General features: G+C 45.6%; 1 protein-coding gene across 2 annotated transcripts; it reads right to left on the reverse strand.

Moving 5' to 3' along the window:
- Window positions 1-464: 464 nt before the first annotated feature.
- trim3b (tripartite motif containing 3b) lies at window positions 465-12,399 on the reverse strand. 2 transcript variants are annotated; one of them, XM_068745029.1, is made up of 17 exons: window positions 12,193-12,399; window positions 9,734-9,909; window positions 8,131-8,260; window positions 7,571-7,681; window positions 7,292-7,443; window positions 6,829-7,009; window positions 6,504-6,605; window positions 6,307-6,405; window positions 5,919-6,071; window positions 5,113-5,491; window positions 4,842-4,945; window positions 4,554-4,721; window positions 4,227-4,395; window positions 2,766-2,807; window positions 2,034-2,104; window positions 1,775-1,915; window positions 465-1,560 (listed from the first exon to the last, which is right to left on the reverse strand). In XM_068745029.1, the coding sequence occupies exons 2-17, from the start codon at window positions 9,877-9,879 to the stop codon at window positions 1,408-1,410; spliced, it is 2,301 nt and encodes a 766-aa protein (XP_068601130.1). In that variant the 5' UTR covers window positions 9,880-9,909; window positions 12,193-12,399; the 3' UTR covers window positions 465-1,407. The 2 variants fall into 2 exon arrangements, with proteins under 2 accessions (XP_068601130.1, XP_068601131.1); XM_068745030.1 differs by lacking the exon at window positions 2,766-2,807.
- Between the last annotated feature and the right edge of the window lie 2,985 nt (window positions 12,400-15,384).

Raw genomic sequence — 15,384 nt, forward strand, 5'->3', positions numbered from 1 at the left:
AAGCTGTCCGTTACGTGTGGAGTGGCTGCAATGTAGTACTCCTACCGGAAGAGGGCGCCATATATTAGGAGGGTGAGCTGCACAGATCGGGGAGCAGCTTTTCGGTGGAGGTTTTCGCTCTGTCTAGATTTAGAATAGTGTTTAATGTTTTTATAAATACAAAGACTTACAGAAATGCTGATAATCTATCACTGCTGGATAGACGTGGAATAAAAGTTGGAGAACTAAGTTTTGAGAAGTAACTTTTAAATACCATAAGGCGATCAAGTTCAAATTACTTTTCCATTTCACTGACCATGTTGTAGACCTAATTTGTCCACAAACAGCCACTGGAAGGAATACGTCTTTTGCTCATTGCTGGTCAGGATGGGCTCCAAGTAGCTCGTTGCTCTCACGTATCCGTAACATGGAGCCGTATTATCGATGTAATGGATGTAACACAAAACGGACCATCTGGACAAGAGTTCATTGGTTCATTCTTTTATATTTACAATCATACTTTTGCCATGATTACATAAATGTGTAGATTACGTCTTGTAAGACTGTATACAGTAGGTTATTGATGCGGTATGTGCTTTATTTCAAAGTCATGGGTGGGTCAGTTACAAAAAAAAGAAATCGGGCTCAAATTAAGTTTTCCATTCGATGGGAAATGTTCAAATATCGAGGACAGACAGTCAATTTATAAAACACAGACCAAAAAGTTTGTAATTTCATGTTAGCTGGTGTCGAGTTTCTTCAGGGGCCGCACAGGAAACCTTAAAACGTTGAACTACTGACTCAATGAATAAAAATAAAAACGCCACGGCAACAGTGGTTGTCAGCAAGAAGAATATGATTGTAATACACAGTTCATTTCTGATCATGTAAATCATAAATATACACAGCCATATATTACTCTCGCAAACTATATAACTCTTAAATTGTGGGGTCAGAATAAAAACATTCTATTTTGTGCAATTTTCAATGACGACTTCCAACCACACATCTTGGTAGCAGGGGAAGTTACTGTTTGACTGAATGTGAGCTCTCGGCAGAGAAGATTATGTACAAAGATGTTTGGTGAGGCTGCTCAAAGGTTCCAATGAGAACAAAAAACTGTTTTAGAACAAATTATGTAGAAAATATCAATGAAGTTTCTCAAAAAAATTTAATTAAACTGCAAATAAGGTGTACACAACTTTGTTCCACTGATGTTGGCATGTCGTTTGGTTGACCCTCTAGTATGGGTACATGCTCCACTACTGAAATACTTAATTGCTGGAGTGAGTATATAGTGAAACAACATGGACACCAAATCCATATATACACTAAATATGCATATGTACAACTACATTAGATAGTAGATGTGAATACACAAAAGTGCAAGAATTCCTGGGGATAGATATTAGAAAGCCTTCCCTCAGCCTACTGAAGGTATCTGTAAACCTTAAAGCAGTGGTTGCCGGAGTCAGCAACGGCCACGTGTCCGTCTGAGGTGAGGGCGAGGCCCTGGGGGCCGTATAGGGGTTCTGCCGAAGTGTTAATGTAAGATAGAAAGGAGCCTGTGCTGTCAAACACCTGAAACAGAAGACACAGGTTAAGGTTAAGCTAGCTGCTAGACCCAGTCAAAGTCCAAAGTTTCCAAGTTGCTGTCTAATTGCACAGCTTTGTATAAATTAAAGATCTTAATTTATTTTAAAGTACAATTTCCCATAATTTCATGACGTAATGTAATTTTCTCTTTGTCGCCTGTGAATTTCAAGCCCTAAAGCTGCGCCGTCGCCTGCCTCACCTGTATCCTGCTGTTGCCCCAGTCGGCTACGATGATGTTTCCATTGGCATCCACAGCCACGCCAGTGGGCGCATTGAACTGGCCGTTGCCTTCACCGTGAGAGCCAAATTTGAACAGGAACTCTCCGTCTGCACTGTAAACCTTGGGGAGGAAGTTGACAATCACGTTTAGTCTACATCTTCGCCACCACGATGCGAGCGTGTCTTCATGGACGCCGCACCACTGCTATATTCAGCTGTTGTATACAGAGCAGCCTTACCTTCACAGAGTGATTGTGAAAATCGGTCACAATAATTTCATTCTTGTTGTTCACCGCAACAAAGTGTGGACCTATGTGGGGAGAGAGAGGGAGGTGAGAGTGGAACTCGCTTTAGCCATTCCTGAATTTTACATCATTCCTTTGTTCCTATTGGCTGCCACAGGTTCTAATTAATCGTGCCAAAAGCTGCATTGGCAAGACCTACTTGTATTTTCACGTTAGCTGCTCTGATGTGCTTTAGAGCCGTTTGATGGCATTCTCTTCATGCAGTTTAGCAGTAACACAACTGTTATTTCAGAATGTCAAAAAAAAAGTGCTGAAACCGTCAGATTTTGTGAAAGCTAATGTTTCCCTTTGTTTTGTGTCAGTTACAGAACGTTTTTAAAATGCCTAATGGGTGGCTATCTCTGTGAAATGAAAGCCCATTGGCTGAGTGACCCATTAAAGATCCCTCCCCACACTGATCATCTTGGTTAGTCTCGTGGAACCGGAATCAGAACAGTGAAAATCATTCACATCAACACAAAAGACAATGCAAGTGACAAAGCGTCCATTATTGTAATAGTGGTTATTACAACGGCGTGTGCACTCGCTGATCTCTGATTATTATTGTGCAGCCACAGCTTGATCCAACAATCTCAGGACGTCAGAGGCATGATCAGGGAGCCGGGTTAGACAGAGGGCACTGCACTGTGGGATTAAGGTTGCAGCAAGGCCACATTTAGTACTTACTGAACACTGAGCCAGATTTATTTAAGTTTGGACCAAGTTTTTCTGGATTGACAAACAGGAAGGAAGAAGAAGAATAGCTTGTCAGATAAAACGACTCTCAGCTGGAATCTCCAATGGCTCCAGGTCAGGTCCCTTTAATGTCGGTGCAGGCGTACTACAAGGGTCAAGTCTTGGTCTTTTTTTTTTTTTAAACCATACACGCAGTACGTAGATACAACAATATAATCTCAGCCATTCTGAAATATAATGTCTTTGTATTGCGCCACCTCTCAATCGACCTTTGAGAAATTTCTCAGCCATAAGCTTGAAGTAAAAATCTGGCAAAACGAAATGAATGGAAAATCATTAATAATTTACCTCGTGCTGGATGACTGAGAAGCTACACGGACGTACTGTAGATGAATTGTAGCATCCAGGTCATTATGGAAATGTACCTCAACCGCTAGTTCATCGTTATGGAAACAAGAGTCACCAACGTGGAACAACTCTGGTATACGCTAATAATAATGGTATAAACTGCTTACACATGCTCATCTGTGTTAGTGGCTTGACTAACTTGATCACTGGTGATTCCAAAACTCATGACTACAGAAAAAGATGAGATGGTGTTCTTTAATAAGCAGAATAATAATAATGTTAATAATAATAATAATAATGTCCTACTGCAGAAACTACTGGGTTACCTCTGCTCTTTGCTTCAACTACAATGCAGTACTAATCACCAGATTAGCAGTATTAGTCAGAGCGAGATCATAATTTGATGAGTTTGTAGTTTTCGTGGGGATGTCATGTCATTTTTGTCCAAGCATTGCAGGAACTATCCATGAAGTTCTCCTAAATGCCCCCCCAAAATATATCTGGATCAGGCCATCAAAACCTGTTGATAACCTTTTGAGTAATCCTGCTAATAGACAGAAACACAACAACACCAGCAGAAACGAGACCTCCTGGGCAAAGACAACAAAAGAAGAAACTACAGTAGGGCGGTTCCTTTTGGGGGGGGAGGATGTAATAAGGGCTTACTGCACCACCAGGGGCTTTGCAGAGCAGTTAAACACCTGCAAAAGTAAATAGAATGTCATATCTAATATAATGTTGTATATTCAGAAATACTGATGTATTTACTTGTGTTTGTTCAGACACAGAGAAAACTGCCATTAAAAGTGTCAACAAAAGAGTGGACAAATTCTAATAGTGTATTGGACATAAAGCCGCTTCCACTGCTTATCTTTATGCAGTTCCACAATGCACTTTGATTGTTATTATTCTGTTAGTTGTTGCTGTACAGTACGTATGACACAAATTAAAATGCAGTGACGGCGCTGAAAAAATCGTTCTCTTACATCAATTTTGTACAACGCAGAAATGAGAGCCAATAGGGATGCTCAGGTGAAATAGGTGACATCACTTCCTGCCTGTAGTTAATGAGGCCTGCAGTCACATTTTAAGCCTCGTTCTCACCTGCAAACTGTCTGTCTGATGTCCCCCTGCCTCCAAACTTAGTCACCAACTTCCCGTTGGATTGAAAAATGAAGACGCAGCAGGCCTTGTTGTCCACAGTGATGATGTGTCCATTCTTATCCACCGCCACACCCTTGGGACCCATGAGCCGACCTGCACCGATCTTATTCTGTGAGGGAGGAAGATGAAGAGGATGTCAGCAGAAAGGGAATACTTTTAACAACCTGTTTCTATTTTTGAGTTCTACATATTGCCGAAGCTAATTCTAGAGCGGTAACCGAGTCATAAATGAATTAAGTACAGATGCATATTGTTTTAAGGCCTCACCTTAAATTTGCCATCAGCGGAAAAGATGCTGACCCATCGATTGTCATAGTCAGCCACCACAATGTCACCGTTCATGTCCACCGTGACGCCCGTCGGTCTCTGCAGCTGGCCCGGAGACCGACCTCTGACCCCAAATCGCAGCTTGAACTGGCCGTCGTTGGAGAATATCTGTAATGGGTTCCATCAAAGGGCTGCTCTCGAGTGAAAAGCTCGTACAGCAGCATTTCCCTTTTCTATGCCACCACACGAGGCTGCACTTCCATGCATTTTTCTTTGCGTCCACCTCACCTGTATGCACTGGTTGTTGCTGTCGGCAACCACCACTCTGCCATTACTGGAGGCCGAGATTCCCTGCAGATTTGTGAACTCTCCTTTTTCTCTGCCACGGGAACCTTGAAATGAAACAGAAACGCCCCGTACTCGCTGAAAATTCTGCATTATGCTGCTGGGAAAGCAGAACGTCTTCTTCAAATCGTTTATTCGGATAAAGCGTGCAAAGCAAAAACAAAATAACACTTTCCCAGCTATGATGCCGGTGTGGATGGAGCATCCGTCTTACCTACTCTGTAGATGAGTTCATCCTCAATGGGGTTCTCCTTTTTCTTGGTTGTGCTGTACATGCTCGAAGGCCGTCGCACTGCTTTCTGCCGGATGTGGCCCCCTGTTCCGCTGGGCGACTTCACCCTCCTCTTCACGTCATCCGGAGATTGTGGCACGTCCGAAGCCTTGACTGCCCGCAAGCGGAAGGGGCTACCTCGAATCGGCTGGCCATACAGCAGGAGGGAGAAAGAGTACTCTCCCTCGGAGCGTAAGGTGTAGCCCACCTCGTATGTCCCATTTTTATTGTCCACTATCTCCGTGTCTGCAGCCCGGCTCCCATCAGCAGACGTTATCGCTGCCTTTAAAATAGCGTTCCCTGTCCGCACCAACTCTCCGTCCTGCAAACACAGGTGCCGATTTCATTTCCGAGCAAAGCAAATATCAAATTATTTATTGTGCTCGTGGTTGCAACGTGTATATATAGTAGCACTTTCTCGTCATATGCAAGACAATCGCTGACAAAAGAAAAATTAAACGGCATGAAAAGTGAATCTGAATTTTTACAATGTGGCTGAAGTAAACGGAGCATAGCGTTAGTTCATGGAGGCTGCGTAAGTCAAGCTTTGAGATCTCAAATGATGTCAAAGTCAGCCCCCCAGCAGCTGAGGGCTCAGCTGATTCCCGTCTTCTGCTGCGCCGCTCCAAGCTTATTTAGAACTTACGCTACGTCTGTTTCAATCAGTATCACTCTTGTTTTCTCGATATTATCCAGGGCTCCCTTGAAGCATGCTGCAAACAGCATGCGAGATAGTTCAAAGGCCATACTTTGTCCTTTGTTGTCACGGTGATGGTGTGATGCTGTCCGGTCGCAGCATGGCGGAGCCCCTCTCCGGTAGCGACCGAGGTGTGAGCGACAGCGGCTGTGGTGAGGAGGACGCCCAGATTCTGGATGGAGCGTCGTAAGCCTTCAGTCTCCACCTGGAACAGACGGCACGTCCATGAATTAAGCGGCGTCCGCTCTCTAAAGCGCAAAGTGCTGAATCGGAAGGACATCGCGTGACTTAAAATGAAATAGCTAACTTCCTGTTGCTTATGGAGCACTGAGGCTGTATTATCGAATATAGCTTTGGAATGAATAAAGACTAAAAACGCACATTTTTACAAGCACAAACCTTCATTTGAGGGTATCAGTCAGAGCAACAGCGGTTGTTACCTGACAGTCCAGGTGTGCGTTCTGATGCGGCCTTTCTGGGAAGTCATGCCTTGCCAACGCCGTTACCCGCTCACTCATCTGCTTCTGAACGAGCAGCACCTACGACAGACGCACACAGTACGATGTTTGAGTGCGTACGCCGCACATCCATGAGGTGATTCAGACGCGTGTTGCAGCGTGCCGCTCTGCTCGCCCACCTCAGTAGCGCTCCCGTGGCTGAGCGCCTGCTCCGTGAAGCTGCAGCTGCTCTGGATGTGCTCCTTCCCCTGAAGGAGAGATGAAAGCTGAGCCTGCAGGACCTGCATTCAGGTGGGAAGAAGACCAGAGGAGGAGGAGGAGAGCAAAAGAGGAAGAGTCAAAACATTTAAGTCGACAGGCCGAAGTGTGCTGACAGGAATGTAAGACATGTGGCAGGTGATTTCTAAACGCCTGTTTGTAAAGTGTCTGTACGCATCTGGCCATCTGACAGATGTGTGTGTGTGTGTGTGTGTGCGTGTGCGTGTGCGTGTGCGAACAACTAACCTTCTGCTTGACGCTGCAGATGTTTTCCAGGTCTGTAATGAGGGCCGTCTTGCGCTGATGCAGAGCTCGTTCCAGCTCTTCAAACGTACTGGTGATCTCCGCCACCGCCTCGATTTCCCTCTCGCTCAGCTGGTGAGAAATCTCACCGACCAGCTCGATGGCTGCCGTTAGCTGGGGGAGCCTGCAATGAAACAATGCAAAGCGTTCCATCAGCGATCGTAGGATTGAAATTCAAAATAAAACCGCATCCGTGATCGAATGGTGAATCCTAAATACGCCGATTCGCAAGACGTTTAGCGACAGAAGCCATGTTATGCTTGAATAAAAGAGGGCCTTTGTCACTGTGCTGTACTCTAACATGACAGGCGCAGCATAACCAAAGCGATTGTTGATGGCAGATGCTGAATCTGGGCCCAAACATAAAAGCGCCTGAACGCGTGAAATCAAAGGATCCAGCCCCCACCTGCTGTGTATGGCGTCCAGCTGAGTCCTCAGAACAGCCTTGTGCTGCTCAACGACATCCCGCAGTGGAACAGTCACGTGCTCCCGGTGTTCGCCCTCCGTGCAGTCCAGACACATGGCCGTCTCACAGGACTCGCAGTAGAACTCCATCACCTGCAGGGGGAGACAAGCAAACTTAGCCCTCCACAGTTTGGCGGGCTTCTCTCGCAATAATCATTGTGAGAAACCAGAACAGATAGGAAGGCTTTGGTGAGGCAATCCAAAAGAAAGTGACGTTCACCTTTCCCTCGTGATTCGGGCAGCAGAGCGGCTTCCCTGCAGCCGCAGCGCTGACTGACTCCAGAACGCTGCAGGCCTCTGGCCGAGAGCACTCCGGGTCTCGTTGAAGAACCTTGTAAAAAAAAAATGACTGCCGTTTAAACAATAGTGTGCAGTTTGTTTGTTTTTTATTGAGCAAATTTTAATATTTACATATTTTTTTTTGATATGTTAAAATAAAGGAGTCGGAGAAAAGGGAGGAGAGGAAGCCAGGCAACGTCAAGGTAGTTAACCCCCCCCCCTCCCCATTCAAGATATTTATTCCATATTTCACCCATACATGTCTGATGGAAAACACAACCCTAAGAGCTCCTTGATGAGGAACAGACTGTCCACACTGACCTCATTCACCCGAAATATCCTCCTTCTCCTTCACCAGTGAGTGACCCACACAAAAACAGCAGCGCAGGTCACACACATCCCATCCCATGTCTGCCAAGGCTTTACTCGCTCGGTGATTTTCCATCTGCGTTTGTGTTTATCTCTTACTCATTTAAATCTGAACGTAAGCAAGAGTCACACCTCCATTAGATTAGTGATGAAGAAATTGTTTTGCAGAGCACAAACTCCTTTCTCCGGTAGGATGGACGTCTGCCGACACACCGGGCAGGAGAGCGTCAGAGACTCGGGGGGGATGTAGTTGTGGAGGCAGCTGGAGAAGGAGAGAGTTAGAAAACAATCACTATTAAAAGAGGAACATTTCCCTTTGGGCAGTGAATTTCTGGAAAACTAATCAACTTAAAGCAAAAACAGACGGCTTCATCTCCCGGTGGGTGATTGTCTGACGGCATGCGTTTGCTTTTTCACGTGCGTGCGCATGCTGAGGAGTTTGGGATTCTGGCCAAGCATCATCCTGCAGCATGTAGATTACGCCGCTCCTGGCCAGGCTTCTGGCTGCCATCCCGCTTGGCTTCTGTTATTACCAAAGTGGTCGTTACTGCTGCTGGAAACGTCAGCGCCGACGGTACATCTCCGCTGCTGCCATACACAGAGGTGTCTGGCAGCTGTGTGGGCCCCCCGTGCTAACGCCGCTAACGCCAGGCCTGCATCAACTCAGCCTCGGCGAACTGCCGTCAGGAGGTTTTGGTTGTAACGAAGTCTCTTTGACAGGTGGCCTCAGACAAGTGAAAATTATTATTTTTATTGTCGGTCAATCGGTCCATTTTTGATTTATAAATAGTGGAAAATAGTGAAAATGCCTGGCGGTATTTCGACTGGAGGGTCACTGTCCAGAGGAACATTAATACACCCCCAGGTTTGACCTGCCGTCCGTTTGGTTTTACAGCAACCCACGTGCTTTTCTGGGCTGCTGCATTATCCTAATGGAACGCCATGCAGGCAGATGTTTATTCTTTTTGCTTTCCTTTATTTCATTGAAGTGTAACGTTGCTTTCTTGCTTTGTGGTTTGTACACAGCTCTTTGGTCTGTTGCCCTTAAATGCACATTTTCTACTGTTTTTATTGGCCACTTTCCTCACTCTTGTATCCAGTATCAGAAATAATCCGGTCATCAGCCCACAGCTGTGGGCAACAACAAACTTCGCCTTTAGAAAATAATTGCTATAATCTGAAACAGCAGTAGAGTGACAGCAGTGAACCCAAGATCCTGATCCCTTAACGTCATACTTTATATAGCCAATAACTGATAATCACAGGAGGAGTAAAAACACACACAGGGGTGAGGATTCACCAGCTCAGCCCTAAAATGTCTAAAACTATGTCACTGCACCACGTTTTAAAACACGTCTGGAATAATTATGCCTAACCCGGACAAAAATCTGTGAACCTCAGCATGACTCCACATCACATTCCATCCAGCTAATCCGAGGATTACATCTCCAGCAGCCAAATGCCCCTTATACCGCAGGGATGAAGGATTTAGCTCCGCGAGGCCGTTGAAAACGATTCCATAAATATTTGTTTGATTATAGGTTAAGTAAAGCAGTCTGAAACATAATCCCACTCCCACACTGACCGGCCCACTGGCTTTCCAACCAGCCTCCACCGCTTCCTTCTTTGCGAGGCCAGAAAGAAGCGGCGTGCAGCATCGCGAGCGTTCGCCGGCGTGGGTTTGAGCGGAATGTTGCCGTTTGACATGGGAGTGGAGCGCTCGGGAGATAGTTACCGTTCACAGAAGGTGTGCAGGCAAGGCAGCACTTTGGGGTTGTGGTAGTGATCCAGGCAAATGCTGCAGACCAGGAACTGCTTGTCTATCTGGCGCACCACAGGGCTGGTGCTCCCGGCCTCGTGCTTCGCCATGGCCGATGACATTTACAGCCACGGACGATGACAGCAAACGGCCTGCAGGGAGACAAAAGGCAGCATTTAAGATTTTTGTCTGTGCCTTTCGGTGGGCTAAGGCTCAGCCACCACAGGAAACAGAGTTCGATGCCTTGATTAGTCCTGGAAGGCGTCTTTATTATCGTGTAATCTCTACACGATGCTTGCTGAGAGACGGTACTAAGAGCAAAACCAAAACTAGCAAACACATAATCACGCGTTAAAACAAGCTCCCCTGCCGTCACACGCCGTCAGACTGAACCTGTCGAGGAAGCCGTTTCACTGCGGACCATCGATTTGACTCCAATCTGCCACGTCTCTATTGAATCTGAAGAGAAATCAAGAACGCGCTTGTCCAACCGGGCACGCATACGCGTCGAGTTATTGTGATTAATGAGGAATATAAACACGTTGCTGATGCAGAACTACAATTAATTGTTCACATTAAAAGGACCTGTCTATCAATCCTATCCGGAATGCATGCATGCATTCTAGATGACACACAAAAGCAATAGCATCGCATGCCAACGATGCTACTAGAAGTGTGTGCCGTCACTGATACGTCCTTGTACGCAAATGAATGGGGACAAAATGTTCATTATGGAAGACAAACCGTCTCAGTTCGAAGACGATGAGAGAGACAAAAGGCCACGCCGACGTGTATTTGATGGTCGCCTCCCTGCAGGCAATTTATTTTATCTGCGTGTTGCTAACCAGCTCCAGCCGCCTTTTCTCAGTAGGTCAATCCGTGTATTATTCATGCATCAGACACAGACGTGCACGAGCTCATACATACACGCATACGACAGCGCCCCCCCCGAACAAAGAGACCCCGCGTTGAGACGTTCATGTCTTAAAAGCAGGCACATTTGTGAATAAAAATACTGTTAATCATCATCTGCACCAGACTCTAACCCCGTCTGCACATCTGTCACATCTGGATCTAATACCGCTCTCAGTCCCCCCCCCCCCCATGTCCCATATCTGGGAGTGGGAGGATTCAGGTTGCTTCTTTAAGCCGTCGACCATGAGAGCGATGACAGTAGCGATGACATTTTTAGAAAGCTAAAAATGCAGTTCTTTTAGAACTACGAATCATGTCCTTAAAACCGGGCCTACAAGGGTCATCCAGGAGTCTCTGCAGAAGTCCGTCTCTCAATAGAATGCAGAAATAAAAATGTCCGTCGTCCTCTTCCTGCAGACACACGCCGACGCTAATATCATCTGCGATGACGGTCCGTCTAAATTTAGACACAAGCATTAGTGGGAAAGCGAGGATGCAAATGACAGCGTAGCTAAAATAAGACCAGGGGCCTCAGGACGGTGATGCGGCTGGATTTAATTTGCTTACGTCAAAAAGGAACTTTTGCTTTTCTTACTGTGTGGATCGCAGTTAAAAAGAACAAGAAATCCAATAAGTGAAAGTTTAACATTTCCTTTCGATGCTTGAAATAATGCAGCAAGTCTTAAGAAAATATACACGCAGGTGATACAGAAGACATATGCAAATGAGCTGCATCGTGCTCACCTGCATGTTTATATGCATTCACAACAGACACGGGTTTTGGCATGGCGCCTTCACTCGTGCGTTCTTAAACTCTGAAGTTGGCCGTGACACCTGGATGTGATGCTAACAACTAATCAGACCTGTTCATAAAAAAAACCAGGCATGAGTCAGAAGTCAGAAATGTAGGCTCTGCAGGAAGGCAGCAGGAAGGCAGCAGGGCGATCAGGGATAAGAGACAGGCTGGAAGAAGCTTCAAAGCACATCCTGAACATGAAACATACGAAGTCCTGGATGTGCAGCGATAGCCGCAGTGTTGTTGTTGTTGTTGTTGTTGTTGTTGTTGACCTCAGCCTGACTAATTCTCTCAACTCGAAGGATTACGGCTTTTGCATGTTTGTGTAACTGATTGTGTGTGTGTGTGTGTGTTCAAATGCACGTGTGCAAAGTGTTATTGTGTGACAACAAGCTGACACACAATGGCTCTACTGAGCAGAGTCTACTCAAAGGTGGCTTTAATATAAGCTTTGCTGTGCGGCGGCTCGTATTTATCTGCTGGAGCACACATGTGGGAATAAAGTGATTAAAAAATAAAATATAAAAAAATAACACGAACTGAAATGAGTCTTCATTTCAGAAGAGAACAGAATCGGGATAGAGAGGAGAGTTCGGGAGGGAAAGGAGTGAAGAGAGAAAGAGCACGAAGCCCTCCTATGATCTCTCTCTCTCTCTCTCTATCTATCTATCTATACACACACACACATGTATTTCCATGAGGGCTTGGCAGAAAGACTACCTACTGTCAGAAGTGTGGGGTCGACAATTCTCGAAGGCTCCATGGCGGCTCTGCGTCCAGACACTCCGAACACGCCCCGACTCACACATTAAACTCCCCCCCTCTCTCTTCCCTCCCCTCGGCCCCGCGGACCACTCTTCCTTTTCCTCTCCTTCTCTCACTCTTTCCTTCGCAGCGTGTCTCTCCCAGCGCTGAAAAAGGCTGAACAGGCCAGGGGTGACAGCAGAGGGCGGGGCCTACCGTCAGCGCTGTTTACATGAGCGGCCGTGAGTGCCCGCCCACTGCTGCGCTCTGATTGGCTGGAAAGTATAAACGAGCAGGAATGGGGGATTGCGTCATGATCCAACAATTCCGTGCTTGGCCAGAGGGAGGGAGACGTAAAGAGACTGAAACAGGCCAGAGGGAGCCTTGAAGCCACGAATATGCTGAAAGTAAAGTCTTATTCCGGTATTATTGTCGTACCCGCTCAAAACTACGCTGATAATCTCCTAGTAATGGCCTGAAGCAGCGCTGGGCGCCTGGGCATCAATCATCTCAGCACCTTACCTGGCTTCCAGTTACATTTGCTTTACCGGTATATGTTTGCTTTGAAATGACTGTAAACCCTTTTTTATACATCTGTTAAACAAGTCAGGCTTGTTGATCTTTGTACTTTTCAAACTCCAATAATCCTAAAGCACAGTCGAGCAGGAGGCGTTGTTTTCCTGCTCCACAGTACACCCATTGACTGTCGATAATCAGAAAATGAAATAACAAAGGCCAAGTTCTAAAAAAAAAAAAAAAAGTGCAGTCCTTTGATTCTAAATAACAAGAAGGCGAAGCACCGGTTAACTCTGTATATTGAGCAACATCATTTTGCCCCAGGATCAGAAACAGGCTCAACAACGGCCGTGATCTTTGTAATGACAGTGATGTTTTTCAGGAAATTCAACCAGAACACCCCAACCCCCACTTTAGGATGGCGATGCGCCAACAAGAAGCATCGAGGGTTGAAGTCGCTGCTGTGCTTGCTTGCAGTCGGTAATGTGCCGACACCTGATGTTATGTATACGCAGTCCTCCCTACGTGATGCAGCATCCTCCTGCTTCTGCCTGCTGTGCTCTGAATCCTCATATTGGCATGTGCAAATAAATGAGGTGACTGGGGGGAGGGGTGAAGTGGATGACAAGTGGACAAGGATAAAATAAACTAAGCTAAAACGAATCTAAGTTCTGTGTGTGATATCCTACAGTCAGTCATTGCGCCAACAATTCAAAAATGTATCGCATGACATGCCATACATAGATAAAAAAAACACATTGCAAAGCTCAAGTCAAAGATTCCATTCAGCTGCCCAGCTTGACGATGTTGCACAACTGCCCACAAACCAGAATTGAACACACACTCTCACCCACACGCACCAGGAAACACACATATCTCTAACTGTTTGTTAGAGATATGTGAAACAAAGGCAAACCTGTACTTATTCACCCTACGGTTTGGTAACCTGAAATGTCTGCCTGAGGGCATCAGCTCTTTCTCTTTGTGACTGTATGTTGGGTAACGGAGGATTTTAAGGCCCTGCCTCCTCCTCACTGTCTCCTCAAACATGTATTTTTAACTGATTTTTGAATCCATAAATGGGGTTTTAACAATGTTAAAATGGAATATTTCTTCCTGACGTCAATCTGAATCAGATCCAGATGAAATTCGGTGGTAAGAGCTCTCTCTCTCTCTCGCTCTCTGCCCCTATGACTGTGTCAAATTCCATAAACATCGGTCAATAATCAACCGAGACATTGAGGAACAAAATTTGAAGCTCCATTGACTGCAATGTTACTGAACATTTCAAAGTGATCCATAATCCAGGATCTCTTCTGGATCATCACCAAAATCTAATAATCCTTTCCTGGTAACATTCCCAACATTTCCTAAAAATGTCATCAAGATCCTTCCTTAACCTTTTGCGTTATCTTGCTAACAGACAGACAAACAAACCTCCGCCCTGGAGGAGGTGATAATTGTCTTTGTGGCCTAAAAAGCCTGGAGCAACAAAAACCCTGTTTGTTTTAGCACATGGTGCAAAATTAGTCCAAAGGTGTTCAGATTACATTACAATTTAATGGAGCTGGTGCTGAATTACTAACCCAATATTCACAAACACACGTTTAATTTGGTCCTCATATCCTAGCATATGCACCAGAATAGACACCCAGAGCAGGCGCGTGTGGTACAGCCTGTACAATCCTTGTTAGCAAGCTCGACAAGCCTCCTTTCTCCCGCGCGGGCCGGTCTTAAGCCTCATACATATACTTCTATATATAGAGCCGTCAGTTCTCATACACTTCACAACATTGGCTGGCACGTGATCCAAGCTGCTCACACACGGCAAGGAAAAAGTGCAGGGAACCTCGGATGAAGAGGGGTTGGTTGACGTCATTGTGCATCACTATTCAGGATTACTGATACAAACTGTGTTCTACGCTGTAATTACAACCATGCCTGTAGTATTCTCTATATCAATATATGAATACTTCACGGATGCAGGTGTGAGAGCGTAAAATGGCGTGTCAACGGCTCCACAAAACGAAAAATGCTTCATTCTCCACACTCCAATCGTTATCCATTAATAGTTAATCCCTTTCGCCTCTAAAATAAACAGATTAAAAGTGTTGCAGCTAAAGCCATTTGGCCTCCCCAAACTTTTTTCCTGTAGCAAACGGAACTTCATCAAGAGATTCCAGACATGAAACGCATGAAGTCACACAACAGAGCAGCAGCATAGCTCCCGAGGTTTGAAGCACAGACAGAGCAGCAGCTCAGGGAAGGATATTCAAGTTTGCTCTCAGGTCTCAGATGCGAAGTCGGCGTGTGAACCGTCGCAAACTCTTGACGCGAAACAATATTTGAAGGTTTCATCCTGCTCTCATTTGAAAATCAAACGTTTAACATTAGCATTTGTTATTCTCGAATGAATTTCATCAGCAGAATATGCACGGGCGGTAACAAGCCTGCAGACAACAGCATGAGCGTCACTGATACGCAGCATATAATCCTTTCAAAGTACACGTACAATGGAATATGCACAGATTCTTCACCCTCTTCCTCATCATAGCCAACCCTCACCCTCTCCCTTTCCCATGCAGCGAGAAGGACGTCATTGGACGATGAGCATGTGCCACGGGGCGGAGACGCTGATCCTGAAATAATTTGTTTC

Source organism: Brachionichthys hirsutus, chromosome 10 (assembly GCF_040956055.1).
Source record: "Brachionichthys hirsutus isolate HB-005 chromosome 10, CSIRO-AGI_Bhir_v1, whole genome shotgun sequence".
In the NCBI taxonomy this organism is placed as follows: domain Eukaryota; kingdom Metazoa; phylum Chordata; class Actinopteri; order Lophiiformes; family Brachionichthyidae; genus Brachionichthys; species Brachionichthys hirsutus.